The 18,919-nt window shown below is 41.6% G+C and overlaps 1 protein-coding gene across 1 annotated transcript in view; it reads right to left on the bottom strand.

Moving 5' to 3' along the window:
* GPR179 (G protein-coupled receptor 179) overlaps nucleotides 1-18,222 on the bottom strand; it is a 39,717-nt gene extending 21,495 nt beyond the window's left edge. The window contains exons 1-2 of the mRNA XM_063301841.1: nucleotides 17,348-18,222; nucleotides 8,653-8,761 (exon numbers count right to left, since the gene is read on the bottom strand). Coding sequence (XP_063157911.1) covers nucleotides 8,653-8,761; nucleotides 17,348-18,222 — 984 coding nt within the window. The remainder of the gene's footprint in view (nucleotides 1-8,652; nucleotides 8,762-17,347) is intronic.
* Between the last annotated feature and the right edge of the window lie 697 nt (nucleotides 18,223-18,919).

Below are 18,919 nucleotides of genomic sequence, written 5' to 3'. Positions count from 1 at the left end.
GTTCCAACAAACCTCACCACCAATGGATTGAGGGAACAACAAGCATACACCACATCTACTGTGCCCACCAATAACAAGCAGCTTTCCTGGTTATCATCTTAAGGGAAGAAAAATAAGCTCTGTAATGGAGATACTTGCTTTTTCAGCCACTCTGTATCACCAACTCTTTTTCTTGGAGGATTGACTAGGTGGGTTTTCCTTCTCTGTCGCTACCAAGTTACAATGTTTGCACAACACATTTACTCTAACATTGATTCAGTAAAGCATGTTATGCCAACAGGACCACAAAGTGCATCAGTCTTGGTAGCAAGTAGTCCTCATGTCTGTATTGCAAATATTCTGAGGCAGAAATAGGGCTACAGTATGTATCTCTATTAGAAGATGCTCTCCTTTTTCGAATGCTGTCAGGGACTCTCAAAGAGGGTTCTTCAATCAAATCCAGTTTAATGGTAAAGAAATATCAGTAGGGAGAACAGTGAAGAATCTTGAAATTGACCAGCAACTTGTTAGCATTTGGGCAACAGATAGAACTAATTAATGCATGAATCTCTTGTTTGCCTTCCATGCTGTGAGAAGCTATATTGTATTTCTGATACACACACACACACACACACACAATACAGTTTTTATGTGCTACTTCATGCAAATCTGTGTACCCCTTTCCCTTTTTTTTGTGGCAAGTTTTGTCTTTTTTGTTTTGTTTTGGTGATATGTAAGTAGCCATTCTGTACATCAGTGTTTCGAGGGGAGAGGGGAAGGGAGTTTAATCAAGAGATTCTCAATACTGTGTCTTCTTCAACCCCCCTTTCCCTTTTGCCTCAGTGTATACATTCCATCACACCAGCCCTCCTTTACATCAGCTTTTGCAGGTATCTCGTGTCAGTTGATGGCTTTGTGTCTGGAAGTGGGGCATTTTGCTCTGCACATTACAGACAAATTCTGAGACTGGTGAGAATCAAGACATAAAGGCAGCCCTAGCAATTTTTGTAATGCCTTCTCATGTCTCAGTGGCTTTTCTCTGTGGGCATATTTAACAGATTAAGACTGAGGTTCTACCCCCTCCCCTGTGCTCTAGCTGATCTCTTCTTATCATCTTATTGGATTAAATTAGGAGCAAGTGTCTTGAGTTTTGTGTAAAGCATTCTTCATTTGCTTCCTCTCACTAGCTGGCTCATCATGATTCCCTCCTCCTTCTCTGAACATCCGTGGCTGAATATTTAAGCATTATAATAGCCAAATGTTGGATGGCCAAATCCCCTTTTCCTAAAACCTAAATGGATCACTAATGCTGCAGAGTATACTAATCCCTTGAGAAGCAACCACAGCCAAAAGGAGAGCTAACATTACTACTGAATACATACCCATCAGTGAGCTTCCCTGGCCTTTAATGGCAAAGGACCAGGAGACACTTTAAGCCCCAGTCCAGGAGAGCAGATGCCAGCAGGGAAGTGGGGCAGAGAGGTCAACAGTCAGAAGGTGCAAAGAGATATAGTGCATAGAGCTGCCCATCTGTCTACTGCTTTTGGAATCATGAAATCCCATACAAATTGTGAAGCTGTAGTCCAATCCTTCTACTATTAATTTATAAATTAGTATTTGACTTCAAGGCATGTTGAAACCACATGGCAGTCAGCAATTTGGAAGGAGGAGGTGGAATGTCCAGAGGAAGGCTGTGATAATGACTGATGGGTGGGGGAATCACGCATTCCAAATTTGGCAGAAACAACTTTGAATTTGAGTTTTAAAAAATAGACTTTGTAAAATTTCTAGACAATGTTACAAAAATACCCTCTGTCTTGTGAATGGTTTTAAATCAATCATGTTAAACATCAGTTTGACAAATTCAGTGTTTTTTTTAAAGCTTTGGAGGGATTTCCTCCCATAACTTTCCCCTTCAAATCTATTAATTTCCATAAATGGGAATGCTGAAAATGTATGAATTAAGGTTTGCTACATTAGATTTTTCCCAACAGTTATTGTAATTCAAGTCAGAGCCACTTAGAAATGATATGATAGCATTTATTAACCAGCATCTTGTAATTATATTGGCCCCTCTCCTCCTTCACTGCATACTTACAATGGGATTCTAATGTGTTTGCATAGTTTTACTTCTTTCCCTTGCTGATTCTCATCCCTTAAAAACCTATCTAGTACACCTACATGAGGACACTCCTCTTTTCCTTCAAAGCCCACCTTTTCCATGAATGGATGGATGGATGGATGATTTAAATAATTTATATGGCTGCCCATCTCACAACAGTGACTCTGGGCAGTGTACAAAGATTAAAACCAACAGTTACAAACAATAACCCATGATGCCTAAGGCAAATAGTACATTCCAGCCATAAAGCTACATGAACAGCACAGTTTGTCTAATCTCCTGCCCCAAATGCCTCGGGAAACAGCCAGGTCTTCAGAGCTTTTGAAAGGCTAACAGGATTGGGGCCATCCAGACCTCCAGGAGATGCTGTTCCACATCTGTGCTCTATGCTACAGAGGAGGCACAGATTCTGGGTCCAACAAGGTGACATTATTTAATAAAGGGAACCCAGAGGATGCCCTGTCTAGTAAATCTGGTGAAAAGAGCAGAAACAATGAAGGAAAAACAGTCCCACAAGTAGCCTGACCCTATGCCATGTAGGGTTTTATAGGTGACAACCAGCATTATAGGCAATGACCAGAATCCTGGATTGAATCCAGAAGCCTCCTAGGAGCTAGTGCAGCTCATGGAGCAGTGATATTATATGACCATAGCAAGAGATGTCAAAAATTGCCTGTGCTGCTGCATTCTGGACCTGGTACAACTTCTGAATACTCTTTGAGGACAGCCAGATGTAGAACATGTTACAGTAATCCAAACAGGATGTGATTAAGGCATGCATCGCTATGAGCAATTTTGATGCAATTTCACTAAATTCTCATCCTAAATGTCATGTTCTCCATTTCAATGTCCTGTAGACATCGTAACGTTTCACATGTCACTCTTCTAATCCGTGTTTCCCTGTTGGAAATTTCCAGCCCTGCGTGGCTGTAATCTCTGGAATGCATGTTTGGGTTGGTGACTCTATTCAAGGTTACTTTCCCAGGCCGGTGTATGACGATGGATGGCATCTGGGATGGGGTGGTTGCTACGAGGAGGCACGGGGCGGAGTTGGCCTGAAGCAACAGTATTTGATTTGTATTTTGCGCGCTTTTGGTTTATTCTCAGCTTTGTCTGTATCTGCATACTATTCCTTAATAAATCAGTTATCTTAAAGCTCGGGCTTGTGAGACTGAGTATATTGGAGTAGGCAACCATTACACTAAACTCAACTTTCTGGAAGAATATTACTGTCATGAGTGCCGTTGAGCTGAAGACATCAGCACAATGGCACACATGACAATAACAAGGAAACAGGGGAAGGGGCTCAAGATAAGTAGCCATCAACTTACAAAGACTAAAGGACAAGAGACAATGGGCAAGCGGATCGCGAGGCACACCCAAGCTGTTAACGCTAGCGCAACGGAGATCGCCCAGCTGACAGCAATCACCGGAGGAATAGGGAAACCGATGATGGGCGATCCCGGAGCGCCAGCGGGGCCTCGCAACCCCTCACCTACTGGCAAGACAGCGTGTTGGACAAAGGGGGGTGATGTAACCGCGAGTGAGGGGGCGCTGACTGGCGCGGGGTATTTAAACCCCGCACCGGCGCGCTCCTGTCACTCTCAGCTTTTTTCTATCACTGTATCTACACTGCGAATAAACCAGAGCCTGCTTCATCGGAATCAGCGTCTGTGTATTACTCGGAGGTAGGCAGCGCATGACAATTACCTTCCTTAGGTTGAATTAAACATTGCCAGCTTCTTGGGGCATGTTAATTTCTTTCTCTGTAAATTACATTGATGTTGAGCAACAAGAAACACCAAGGCTGATACATAAACTGCTCATCCATTATTTATTCAACCATAGTTTACTGAATAAACCACAATGGCTTTACAATAAGTGTGTTGTCAGGATCACAAGAGGATTCCTGTTTGACACCTCTAAGGATTCTATCTTGTTCCCTATGCTATTTAACATACCTGAAGAAACCTTTGGGGGAGGTTGACAAGAGTGCTAGAATCAGTGCCATCAGTATGCTGATGACAACCATTTTTATGGGTATATCAGACTAAGCCAAGTCTGTTTTAACAATCATTTGCTGAATATGCCCCAACTGATTGGGGCTAAGTTGTATATCATGGTTAATCACAATGGTTGTGTTAATACAAACACCCTAGCATAAAATATGGGGCATCATCAGGTTGTGTTAAATCAGCCTTCTGTTCTCTGATTAGGACTACTTCTCCATCAAGGGTTGAACAATGCCTGGGAGAAGAGGGATGTTGTCATCATGTTCTGCTTGAAAGTTTTCCCAACCTAGGCTGACCATATTTCCTTGAGAAAAAAACGGGACATTGGGATGGCAAAACGGGATGGGGTTAAACTTATGTAATATTCCGTATTCACGAAAAAGACAGTAAAAAAAGTTATTGACAGTAAGCTGGGAAGGTGCAGCAGGGGGAGATGTGGTAATGGTTGGGTCCAGAGAGGCTGGTGCAGGGGTGGTGTTGGGCGGAGAGGTTGCAGGAGGGCTGAGGGCGGTGGCGAGCTGGGATGGGAGGAGAGGAATGAGGCAGCAGGAGGCTGGAGAAGTGCAGGAGAGCTGTGGGCAGTGGCGAGCTGGGACAGGAGGACAGGAACAGAGGAGTCTAGTGAATGGTTGTCCCCAACATCCTGTTCTTCTCTGGCATGCCCTTTTATTTTATTTTCTTCCTGCCGTTTTGGCCTGAGAGCCAATCGGCTTCTTTTCTGCTGGGCACACTTTTCCAAGAGTCTTCCACTGCACTGATTGGCGGCAGTGACTCTTCCTCCTGCTCACCACCAGTCAGCTGTTCCTGCGGTTCCCGCTCTGGGTTTCCCACCGGATTGAGAACTACTGCCAAGTCAGCCTCCTTTTCAATTTCAATTTCAATTTTTTCCTGCTTTTCCCAATAATGGCTCCAATGTTTTTAAAAAAACAGGACAAAATTGACATTTACTGTATATTAAAATGACGGGACGGTTGGGAAATGTTAAAAAAAGAGGATTGTCCCATTCAAAATGGGATGTATGGTCAGCCTATCCCAACCCCCATTTTGTGGTCCATGGCACCCCCCAATCATTCTACTGAATGGCTGGGTTTTGGTGGCATATGTAAACATGCATATGTGTATATGTGTCACATACATGTTGGTTGTTTTTTTAAGCTCAAAAATTGATGTGTTATATCTCTATGAAGCAAACTCCATCCATTACTACTCTTAACCTCCCCCAATGCATGGAAAGGATTGGTTATAACAACCAACACTGAAATGATTCCAAGTACTTCTACCTGGAATAAAACTATTCGGAGCTCAGTATTTATTGTTTTTCCTTGCTTGAAAACCTCAGTGATAAGCTCCCCATCCTATCATAATCTAGCCAAGATTTGTCATAGGCTGTGTTGTTTGTTGAAAACTACTAAAAGTTTTATTGATATTCCTTTTAGATCTTTTCAACAAATACTTTAGGTAAACATCTTTATTGTAAGTATTTGTTCAAGATTTTGCTTTTTCAGATTATTTCACAGGAAAAAACGTCCTATACAATTCCTATCAATAGTTTAATATAGTCAGAACTCCACTGCATTTATCCTTCTCTAAATAAAACCAAGGCTGGCTATGTCTAGATGCTTTTAATGGAAAACAGAGAGGAACACCATGCACAGTATCAGGCTTCCATGAAATAAACACAAAATCTAGTTTTCTCGGGAGGTTTGTAAGTTAAATTAAGAATCCATCTTGATTTCACTCACTGGCAGTCCCTATTCCTTTGGTGATGTATGCATAGAAAAACTACCTTCTAGAATCATACTGTCATCTTCGTTAATGAAAACCTTTTTTTTAAAAAAAATCAGGTATGAAATGTCTTGAGCATTAGATTAAATATGTGTGTGTGTGTGTGTGTTCTTACTGATATAAAAATGTTCTGTCCTTCTAATGCACCAAAAGATATTATTACCCTCAGTGAAAATTAAACTGTTGCAAATGTACTTTGATTTTTTAAAACTCTATTCTCTCCCCCACCCACCCCCTGCCAACTTTTCTTTGCATTTAACTGGTGTACAAGCCTGGAAGAACTTGCAATATTGTTTCTACCACATGGTGCCAGATTTACAGCTGGGCAAAATCCAACTTTAAAGTCTAAAAGCAAGGCCCATCACTATCCATTGCAGGTTGTGCTCAGTGCTCATAATGAAACACACACACAGTCACACACTCAGAAGAAGGTGCTTCAATGCAGATTTGCCCTTTGAGCCTTGCTGTGCTGCAAAGGTACAGAACAGCTGAAGGTGTTAGATGGGTCAGCAGTAAGAGGCAGATTAGAAGCAAAGGTTAGAAGGTTAGAAGCAAAGGGAAAATGAGATCAAGCAGGGATGCTGGAAAGGATTGTGAAGAAGGCCTCAATGGAGGAAGAAAAGTCATGCTGACTGAGACTGGTGCTCACTGGGCAACATAGGTTGCCCAGAGAAAGGAAGAGAGGGAAGACAGAAAAGAAATCCAAGCAAACTATCCTCACAGCAGGAAGAAAGATCAGAGTAAACTCTGCAGGAAACCTTCACTTGATTCCAAAAGAAAACATTCTGATTTTAAACAGCTTTTGCAGATAATGACATCATCCACAGTCATTGAAATGAAGCTTCAGTTTTAAACTGAAAATAACTTTTGCAAGGAATTTTAAATTGTAAGGACTCTGCTAAACAGGGAGGAGGTATTGAGTGAAAATGGGAAAAATGAATTTTTAAAACAATGACTATTAAAATATATAAATTAATACATTGCAAATAACAGCAAATTACTACACCCCATTAACATTCCTTTCAGTATTGAAGGCAAAGGTTATGGATGCCAGCAAGGAGTTATACTTCTCTAAATGTAACATTTTTATAGATCTAAAATTAGGATTGATGTGACAAGTAATGTTCCTTGTGTAAGATAGTGTTACTCAACTTCAGCAACTTTAAGATGTGTGGACCTCAATCCCCAGAATTCCTCAGCCACCATAAGTGGACTTCAACTCCCAGAATTAATTTTGGGAGTTAAAATCCACACATCTTAAAGTTGCCAAGGTTGAGAAACACTGCATTGACCTTAATGAGTGGATTCCTTAAAGCAGCTACAAGTATTTTTCAGACTCCCTTGGAAGCTTGAGAAATGGCAGGCTTCTTTAATGAATAGCAGAGAGCTGTACAGATAGTCCTCGCTTAACAATCACAATTGGGCCCAGAATTTTGGTTGCTAAGCAAAGTGGTCATTAAGAAAATCTGACTCAATTTTATGACCTTTTTTGCAGGTGGTCATTAAGCATTAAGAGAACCATGTGGTTGTTAAACGAATCATGTGGTTCTCCATTGATTTTTCTTGCCAGAAGCTGGCCGGGAAGGTAAAAAATGGTGATCACGTGACCACGGGATGCTGCAATGGTCATAAATGCGAAGTGGTTGCCAAGCACCCAAATCGTGATCACATGACTGCAGGGATGCTGCGATGGTCGTAAGTGTGAGAACAGGTTGTAAGCCAGTTTTTTTAACACCATCATAAGTCTGAACCATCCCTAAACAAATGGTTGTTAAGTGAGGACTGCCTGTATAGTGCTTCAGATTCAAAAGCAAAAAGGTGCTTCAGAGCATATGGGGTGCAGACAAAGAGGGCAGGAACAGTCATAATCTCTGAAAAGATGGGTTTGGTTGGGAGTTGAAGGCAGGTGCAACAGCCATCCCTCCTTATACGCCAAAGCCGATGGAAGAATAATGAAATCCCCACAGTGGAGGAATGGATTGTGAAAATGTCAGAATTTGCAGAAATGGCAAAACTGACCTGTTTGGTCAGGGAAAACAACAAAACCTTTTCTGAAAGACTGGAAACCTTACATGGATTTTTTGCTGAAAGAAGAAAAAAATGGCATGATGATTTATGGGTTTGAAAATTAAGGAAGATGTAGATTAAATGAGGGGCTGAAGGGACTCTAAGAGGGAGGAGGGACTATAAGATTGTAAGTACAGTATCTGTTGAAAAGAAGGTCAGAAGTCATTACATTTCTTAACTTTAGTCTTTCTTCTTCTTTTGTTTCTTGCACTTTTTTCTGTTTCTATCTTTTTTCCCCTTTTGCCCTTTTGATTTGTGTTTTACTCTGTGAAAAATTCTTTATAAATATATATAAAATGACAACAACAAAGCACTGCATAAGCCCAGCAGTTAAGTGCTGGGCTTGTGCTCATGTGGAGTTCAAAGCCCTTTTTCTGAATTCTTTTCAAAGCATACATAGCTTTACTACAGCACTGCCATAAGTCCTAGATAAGAACATTATATGGGATGGGAAACTTCTGTCCTCCAAATGCTGCCGAACTGAAACCGACCATCCCTGGGGCAACTGAAATTTGTAGTTCAGCAATATCCGGAAGGCTACAGCTTTTCCATCACTGACTTAGAAGATTTATCGGGATGGCTGGAGAGATGGTTCCAGAGGATTGGCACAATAATAAGGAAGACCCTCCAGTTCACAATCTGAGACTGTAGTATAGTTGCAATCAGAGCTCCAGAGCTCCTCCTTACCTGGGTGCTGTTGAGGTCACACTGATGTGTGTTTCCAAACCATCCTCCGCTAGTGGCACACTGGTTTATATCAACATTTTGGATTTTAACATCCAGCCTCATGACCCCTCTGGAACAGATAAGGTGATGGTTTTAGCATGTGCTGGGAGGGAAGGAATTAAACAATTCTAATACCTGATTATAAAGTACCATGTAATCACTGCAGATGATATTGCCATTGGCTGATATTTATTAAGAACTGCTCTGAGCAAAATAATATCATATGTGAGGAGGTGGGGTAAATATGAGAAGACAAAGAGGTGGCAGAAACTTTTACTGGTTGGGGAAGCAAGGAACTGACCCAAACTATATAGGTCTTTAATAAACTACTACTTTAAGCCAGAGAAGTGAAGGGAATGCACAGAATTTGGGATGGAGCTTCACTAGTCCTTGGATTTTGTAACCTAGGATTTGCATCAATTATTTCTATGATTATCTATTAAGTGTGTTCCAGCTGTTAAAAGAAACAAGCACTAGGACAGAGAAATAGCAAGTTTCTATTAGCAACTTGGCTTCCTTCCTTGCTATCTTCCTACCTTCAAATTCTTTCTTTGCATCACATCAGGGCACATCAGCTTCATTGGTGCCCAGGGATAAGACTTCCATCAGGCAGAGAACGGAAGCATCTGCACAATGCACTAAGCCATTCTGCTCAGTTAATGAGAATATGCATACTGCAACCTTATCTCCCACAAGGCTAAACATTTCATGTGGACTTGGAGGGGCTGCCATTTCCAGTTTGCACAGACCCCAGTCTGAAACTGAGGCTAAACATTAGTTTAAATTTTTGGTTAGTTCTCCTTGAAAAGGTGACAACTTTGGGTTTGGCCAACAAACTTTGCCTTAGAAAGTGCAGGATACTCTTAGTTGAAGAGCTACTAGCCATAGAGAGTAGAATGGCAGTACAGTAGGTGCATTCGTTCTGAGCAGAGTGGCATATTGTGTCATGCAAAGGTGTTTGAATGACTGGGTTCACATGCGAGGTTAAGCCATAGTGTGTTTTCTTAACACATTAACACTAACTTGCATATCATGACTGATGATTTAGTAAGTTGTTGTGAACCTTGACAACTGTTTTATATTCAATCAATCATGTATAACAAATGACGGCTTATTCTAATATCCTCATCCAGTCAGGGTCAAGAAACAGACCTGGCAGGAGTTCCAGGAATGCTCTTTGAGGTATATGGAAGAATAGCAGACTCTTGGAAACCTGTCAGAGTTTCTCTCTGCCTTACCTTATACGAAATAAAATCAAGAGGGGGTTACTTTGAGTTTGTTTCTCGTGCTTTCCTCTTTCTCAGATCTAGTAATCTTTACTGAAATTCCCCCCTTAACAGTTTCCTCACTCCTTCTTCATTCCCAAGGCCAGGTCTACATGCCTTGACAATTACTTATTTGCATGATTTTTTATTTATTTTTTGTTCCTTCAAGTCAGTGTTGACTCCTGGCAACTTCCTGGACAAGTCCCTGCAGTGTTCTTGGCAAGGTTTTTCAGAAGTGGTTTGCCACTGCCTGCTTCCTAGGGCTGAGAGAGAGGGACTGGCTTTGTGCCTAAGGTGGGACTAGAACTCACAGTCTCCCAGTTTCTAGCCTGATGCCGTAACCACTGCACCAAACTGGCTCTCTTATTTGCATGAACATGGGTGATCTCAAACAGCACCAATTCACCAGGGGTCAATCGGTATATTAAATAGATGATCTATGACAACGAGTCTGTGATTGGGGTCACATTTCATACCAAGCAATGGTTTTACTATGGGTTGTTCACTAAACCATAATTGGTTGGGTTCATATATTATACTAAGCCCTAAATTAGTATTTGCAAACTACAATGACTGCTTCAGCACAATACACTAAGCCCTACATTAAGGTTGGTACACTAAAGTTGATAGGGGAGGAGAGGTCCATCCCATGGCCCCTATTATGTGGGGTGCTGCAGGGCCCAGGGCTCTCTCCTCTCCTGTTTAACATCTGCTGGGTGAGGTCATCTGTCGGTCTGGAGTGAGATATCATCAGTATGCTGATGATACCTAGTTATACATTTCTACCTGGGGCTGTGCAAATGATGCTGTGGAGGTCCTGTCTCAGTGTCTGGAGCCTGTGGGGGTCTGGAAGGGGAACAAAAGGCTTCAGCTCAACCCTAGTTAGACCAAGTGGCTTTGGGTTTTAGGACCCCCTGGTTCTGGGGACTTTCCATCTCTTGTTCTGGATGGTATTGCACTGCCCCAGAAAGAACATGTGCACACTTTGGGGTCCTCCTGGATTCACGGCTCCTGGTTGAACAGGTGGCAGTGTACCAATGGTGTCCTTTCTTGGACTGGGAGGCCCTGCTCATGGTCACTCACACTTTAATCATCTCCTGCTTGGATTACTGCAGTGTGCTGTATATGGGGCTGCCCTTGAAGAGTATTCAGAAGCTTCAGCTGGGGTAATATGTGGTGGTGTGGGCAGTTATAGCCTGTCATTTGGCACATGTGACACCTCTGCTCCATGAACTGCATTGGTTGCTGGTATGCTTCCAGGTACAATCCAAGGTGCTGGTGGCTACTTTAAAGCTCTTCATGGCTTGGGGCTGGGTTACTTATAGAAATCTCTCTCCCTGGTTGTATCTACCGTCCTATTAGATCTGGCAGGAGAGTCATGCTCCAGGTCCCATCCACAAGGGAGCGTCATCTGGCGGGACCCAGGAAAAGATCCTTTTCTATCATGTTGTCTGTGAGACGTGGCCCTCCCCAAGAGATCAGACTCACCCTGACCCTGTTGGCTCTTCTTAAAGCTTTGAAGACCTGGTTTTGCCATCAAGCCTGGGGCCCTGATACTGTGGGTGAGCCTGTTTCTTGGCTGTACTGTACAGGTAGTCCTTGACTTATGGCTACAATTGGGACTGGAACTTTGGTTGCTAAGCGATATGGTCATTAAGTAAGACATCACATGACTGCGCCGATTTTATTACCTTTTTTGCCACAGTCAAAAAGCTTTCCCCATTCATTTTACTTGTCAGAAGCCAGCTGGGAAGGTTGCAAATGGTGATCATGTGACCCTGGGATGCTGCAACCTTTGTAAATACATGATAATTGCCAAGTGCCCACATTTTGATCATGTGACCACAGGGATGCTGTGACAGTTATAAGTGCAAGGACCAGTTGCAAATCACTTTTTTCAGCACTTATAACTTAGAATGGTCATAAGTCAAGGATTATCTGTACTGTATTGTGCAGTGGATGTTTGTTATACTATTTTATGTTATTCATAGTTTTATTTTATTGTTTTTGTTGTGTTTTTAACTGTTAGCTGCCCAGAGTCACGCAATGAAAATGGGTGGCCATACAAATTTAATAAATAAATAAGCCAAAATTGAGCAAACCACATTAACTCTGTTTGCACAGCACTCTGGATATGTTCAGAAAACATATTTACTTGTGGTTACCGTAATTACAGTTCACTCAAAGAGCCCAATCTGGGGGTTCACATGTCACAATGAATTATACAGAGGCTAAATTGTTCAAATTATACTAACATGCAGTTACAGGTGGTCCTTGGGTTATGACCACTTATTCAGCAACTGTTCAAACTTACAACAGTGCTGAACAAATGGTAGTTACTGTTGGAATCATCAGGGGTCAACTCAGCATTGTCTCACAAGCATAGTAAGGGGGTTTCTCTAGTAGACGTATCTCTATTGTGCTTGTGGGATGTCACATGGGTCACATGATTTCCACTTCCTCCTCCTTCTTGGGCTTGGGGATTAACAATCTCCATTACCCTTCTGGCAGACCTGTAAGCAGGAGGTGCTGCGTGCAGCTCCTCCCACTACCATCTCGCTTGCACGCAGACTTTCTATTCCACACAGAAAGTGTCTACAAAGAACCAGTGATGATTAAATGCTTTCTGCTATGAACCTACCTGTATCCAGATCTACTGAATAAAAGCAAGCTATCTCTATTTTTCTTCATCTAACTACAGTGTGAAGACTGAATTTATTTCTGAACATAATTAAGCTTAATGTGCAAGTTCCCTTTTGATTCATGCTTCTACTCTGCAAGATTGCTGCTAGCTGCTTGGAGTTCTTTTATTAACCTTTAAAAACTCCATCAGTTACAGCTGGTCCTTGGAGTTCTGGCTGTGGCACCTTCCCTACGTTCATGTGATTGCGATCCAGGCACTTGGTGCCCCACTCACAATTAGGACATTGCAGCGAGCCGCAGTCATGTGATCGTGATTTCCAACATTCCCTGCTGGCTTCCCACAAACAAAGTCAATGGGGAAGCCAGCAGGAAGTCTGAAGTCTGGTCATGTGAGATTCTTGCTAAGCAGTGCAGTCATGTGACGTCTCATTTTACAACCACGTCCCTTAGCAATGGCAATTCCGGTCCCAATTGCTGTTGTAAACCAAGGACTACCTGTAGCTAATTTGTAGTTCAATGTGTAATACAAATCCTGCCTTTTAATCATAAACTAAGGAAATGGATTTTAGCCAAAGCATGTCATATAGACCAGTCCATGTCATTAGTCTCTGGTTTGGTGTGTTATGTGAACCTATGCAACTGTGGTTGTTTCCAATGGTAAGCGTGTAAAAATTTAGCCAAAATGTCTTTCTGAGGGCAATTCATAATAATTCTATTATGATTATGATTACTGCTGTGGTTATATCCTGTCTTTCAGGATACAAATCCCATCAAAATTGCTTACAACAGTGTCAACAATCCTAAACAAAAAAACACATTTTTTAAAAAAAACACAACAGTTTAAAAAAATCAGGGATCCTTCTCATAGGAGAGTTGATAGAAATAAAATTTGGAATATCTTTTCTGAGATGTGTTTGCCTTCCTTATTCCCTCTCCTCTTTTTGTTACTCCAAGATCAATCCTGAAGAAAGGATTTAAAATACCATTTCACAAATAACAACCTCTCCAGCATCTGCTCACCTGGGCCCTTAGATTTATGTGAGAATTGGGAAAAGAAATTGTTTTTAGCATTTGGCTATTTTTGGCATGGGATGGGTCAGAGCAGGTGTCTTTTGTAGAGAATTTTTCAACCCTGCCTAATTTGTAAATTACACGCATAACAACCAGAATGCACCAGGTCCAATATTTGGATTTTTACTAACCAAGTAGGATAATTTATTTTCCACAAATTCGTTTTACCTCTGTAACTCACAGGATCCAGCCCTGTAATTCATGGGACTGCATTCACACAACAAACTAATTCATGCTTACATTAAATCTAGGATTAACCTGCTGATCATCCCAAAGATGATGTAATTAATCATCCCAATAGCACCTTACTGCCTGTCATTGAAGCCAAATAGCCCAGCAACCTTTACACCAGTGTTTCTTAACCTTGGCAACTTTAAGATGTGTGGACTTCAACTCCCAGAATTCCTCAGCCAGCATGGCATAGCTGGCTGGGGAATTCTGGGAGTTGAAGTCCACACATCTTAAAGTTGCCAAGGTTGACAAACACTGCTTTACACTATTGTGCACTTCCTAATGTATTTATTGAACAAACCATATAGTCTGTAAAAGCTCAGTTGCAGTCAGAGTCAGGATGAGCAGGGTGGCAGAGAGTTAATACTTCCTTCTGCCCCTGTTTCTCAAAACAAAGCCTGATTACATAAACTTTTTTGAAAGTAGCTCAGCTTCCCTGTTTTCCTGGAAGACTAATGGCTGCTTAACTCTCTATTATCCTTGAATGTGACATACCATAGCATGATTAGATTAACTAATCTAAAGCAGCCACAGTTACAGAGCATGATGATGGGACTCGGGTTTGATGAACATGGTAAGCCAACCTATAGTATGACTTAATATGTCACATAAAGGTAGTCAGTGTTTCAAGGATAATATATATCAAAATGCCCCAAGGCCTTTCCTGAAATTAAGGAAATTCTGTGGTACTTTTAATAAGCTTATCTCATTTCTGAACTATTTGATAAGGAGCATAAGAAGCTTTCTTATATCTTGGGGGCTGCAAAAATTCACATGACCACTAGATGGCAGCAAAGTAGTATAGGCTTTGTATCTTTCTGCTGCCATCTAGTGGTCATCTGGATTTTGCAGCCCAAATCTGGTAGCCCTAGTTATACCAAATTAGAATATCTAGCTCAGTATTTGCTATATTTATAACTGAGTCGCAACTAGCTAACCATCTTCTAGCCTAGTATATTGTCCTAATCCAGCCACTGTGGTTAGTTTATAATTCAAAATGTCTTCTGAACCTAGACAATAAAGTTAATTGAATAAGCCACAGTTCAGTTCACCATGGCAATGTGTGCTGTGCAGACACAACCACTGTTGAACAAGTGATTTTGCAGTGTCTCAGACTGATTTGCCATATCTTGTGCTACGGGAGATCTGAACGTGGAACATTTTTCATCCAAAGCATGTTTTCTCCCTCAGAACAGCAGTAGGCTACTTGGATGGAGTCAACATATATATTTCCCACAATACCCTGGAAGGCAGCTACTTTGGGGCGTTATGGGAAATTAATAAACAAGTCTAATTCAAGCCATTCTCAGCTATTTGAAATGTCCAGCTCAAAACTATCTTTCAGTGAATATTTACAGGAAACATTAGCAGGGGCTCTGCTGAACCACCGACAACTGTCTGAGTATGTTAGTCGTGAGTATGACGCTGGTGCCAGAATTAAACTAAGGCTAACCCTGCGGATTGTGATTGTAGACTTGAGTGGATCAGTTGCAAAGTAGGGACATTCATTCTGTTCTACAGGCAGCAGGATTACATCAGATAGGCCACAATAGCATTCTGTAATAAAGTCAACCCTTTAAAACAGAGTTTCTCAACCTCGGCAACTTTAAGCTGTGTGGACTTCAACTCCCAGAATTCCCCAGCCAAAATAAGAGATGCTTAGACTTCTAAATAGCCATTCTGAACTGTTTTCAGGTAGATAGGCAGGAAGTTTTCTGAAAATCAGAAGAGATGTAGTTTGTATTTATGTGAAACATGTAACACATCTTTTTTTTTTTTTAATCTAAGTAGCCCTAGAATATCCCCTCCAATTTTGAATAGAGTGAATCAAGAGAGAATGTACAGATTCCTCAATCTTTAAGAAAACTCTTCTTAATAGGAGGCTAATCCTATAGACAATAGGGTGGGCTTCTTCAACACATCATCTCCACCATCCTTGCCAGCCAAATCATCATTTATCTCATTTATCTTAGACATATAACAGTTTAGAATCTCAGCATTTCACACTAGATTGGTGGTTTCTAAAATATTTACCATGGAGATTGTGGGTTTATAACATTTTTAGCCTTCTCCATGACCTTCCCATATCAAGTTAAAAAGAATTGGTTGTGTTTTTTGTGAACCAACCAATGATACACACCACTTTAGTGTATTGTGTGAACCTAGCTTAGTGTGAACCCAGGCAAGTAGGTATTGGTAAGCCATGATTAAACTAACCCCGGGCAAGTAGATTCATCAGACTTAATAGGTCGAAGCAGCTTTTGAATGCACAGATCAGGCTTGTAAAGAATGATGAAATAATAATAAAGTAGATTTGTAAAAAAGAATTTTCCTAATACTGTAGCTCCTAAAATCTCCTCCAGGCAAGCAGGAAAGGAAGTGATATAAATACTGAAGGCTGTTTTCTCCTCTGTTAACTACAAATGATCAACAGAATATAGGTAAATAGAAAGTCTGTAGACTGGTACCTTGTGTGTAGGGAGGAAATGATATAAGTAGCCTCTGAGATCCTTTCTGCTCAATTACTACAGCCTACTCCATCTTTCTTGAATTCAAGGTCTTCTTCCAGATCAGACTTCTATTTTTTCAGCTAAGGTCTTGGGTGCTATTTAAGACCCCAGCTTGTAAAGTACCCAACAATGTACTCATTTAATATTAAAATTTACTATTAGCAGTATTTTAAGTATTCTCTAAAATAAGGAATAAATGCTAAAACTGAATAGAAGAGATTTCCTCTCCCCTCCAGGCCAACCTCACAACCAGGGTGTGAAGGATGGATTGGGATTCCAGACATTAATCTGAGATAGCATTTGTTAGGAATTTGTCCCGGAACATGGAAAATCTCATAGGATAAATTAAAAGCTGCCTCTGAATATACATTGTTTTCTCATTAAGTTTAAGTATAGCAGATCACTGCAATTGGGCGTTAAGAGGTCAGAGCTCGGCTTCATTCCTAGAAAAGTTGAGCTCATGTCCTTTCTGTTTTAGAGGTTAACCCAAATTATCCCAGCAGAAGGGCAAGCAATGATTATTTTATTGTGAAAAGAAAGTTCTTTACACATGCTTAGAGAAATACATTTTATTATTATTGCTATTCTTACTTTTAATATCAGGTTCTGGGATAGATTTTAATCTTTTTTTTTAACCTTGCAATATTTTTGTAAGCAGCTGCTTGCAAATCTTGGTGAGCTTCTCAGTGGAATATACATTTTAGTGACAAATAAATTTAGTCTCTATGCATAATGGTAAAAGTAAAATTCAGCCCTACCATGCAGGGTATTGGGTAGATTTTTCTCCCCACATTCTCCATCCTGGCTTCTTCCCTCCCCAGCTCCCTAACAATTGTTTATATTTTTCTAATGTGAGCAGATCCAGTGGTGGATCTCCTGTATCCTATGTGGCTTGGATCAAAATCTCACCCCTTATCACTATCCTCCTCCACTCACTTGAATTCTGGGTTGAGGTCAGGCTTGAGGCCGTAGAATGAAGAAGAGAGTGTGACCATCCAGGTGGGCAAGAATTTTCCATCTTCACATTCCAAGAAAGGTGGTGACCATTTGACATAGCCCTGATCCATCACATAACTATCTCCTTGGCTCCATTTGGGAGTGTCTAGGGTCTTAAGGTCATTGCTGAGGATTCGCTTATGGAGCAGTGATGTTCTCTGGAACCGGAAGAAATTGTACCACTCATTTTCCCAAGTCAAATTCCTTAGATTCTCTGAGAACGCAGAAAGATCCTGGAGCAAGATCTCATTATTCCCCTTCGTGGCTTGGAGTATCATCTGGGGCTTGGAAGACAAAGGATGAGCATCAAAAGTCAGTATGGCTCGGTAAACCTGGGAATCCCCTTCCATAACGCTTCTGACCAAGGCATGGTACCACTCTACATCCTCTTTCACACTGGACTCCCGGATGTCATTGGTCTGGAAGACCATATTGAGGAAATTGGTGGCATGGGTCAAGGTGTCAGTAGCACTGCGTAGATAGGAATGTAAGGCTGGCGGAGGGCCAGAGTCCTTCCCCAAAGCCCTCACTTCAAATCTCTGGGTACAGTTGGCTTGTAAAAGACTCAGTACATCTCCAGAGTACAGGAAGGCCATTGCTGCCTCCGATCCCTCAGGGTCAGCCTTATCCAAGTTAGGGGTGGGCACCCAAGTGAAAGCTGAAACCAAAAAAGATGACGAAGAAGGCATCCACTCCTTCATTTTGGGTGTCCTGGTCTTGGGTGGAGCTGATTGTTGATGTTGAAAGATTTCAGCTGCTTGTAGGAGTTTGAGATGGAAGCACCAAATAAGAAGTCCCAGAAGACAAATCTCCATGGTTTAGCAAAGGGTGTAGAAAATACCTGTGTCATCCAGTGGAAATCATTTCAACCATGGAGAAGCCTTCCTGAGAACTCCTGGTGTATCTGGTGGGAATGTTGAGATTCTCAGAGAGTAGAGGAATAAAGCCATGAGAAGCAAAGAAGGAGCCAGCCCATCTGCAAAATGAATGTCCCCAGAGGACAGTGCCACACTTGCCGAATAGTATCCTGCCTCCTTTTATAATTTACAGGAGTTTCTCATTGTCTCCCACTCTCTATTTTTCGCCATCCCTTATATCTTCCCTCCCTGGCTGGTGATGGAGCAGACGTCACCACAATATGAGCAGCTGCTGGCACGTCCCCCCTCCTTTCCCTCCCTGACTACTATTATATGCTTGGGCTTTTAAATCTCTGCAGATCCACACACACATTCACATTCACATTCACATACACAGACATACTAAGAGCTCAGTCAACAGCCTTACTTGCTAATGCTTGAAATGGAAACATCCTGTTTAAGGCCAGAGAGCGAGAAAGGGAGGGAAAGAGGGAAAGATGGGAAGGGAATAGAATCTGCCTCTCTGCCTCTCTCTGGCTCACTTTACTTCCATTAGGGGATCTAGGTCTGACAGTGATGCAAGCAACCAAATCCTGCATGGAGTACCATGGCAACAGGAAATTTGTCTTCCCACCTCACCCTTCCCTTCCCTTCC

Source organism: Candoia aspera, chromosome 4 (assembly GCF_035149785.1).
Source record: "Candoia aspera isolate rCanAsp1 chromosome 4, rCanAsp1.hap2, whole genome shotgun sequence".
In the NCBI taxonomy this organism is placed as follows: domain Eukaryota; kingdom Metazoa; phylum Chordata; class Lepidosauria; order Squamata; family Boidae; genus Candoia; species Candoia aspera.
This window is presented reverse-complemented; position numbering and strand designations above follow the sequence as displayed.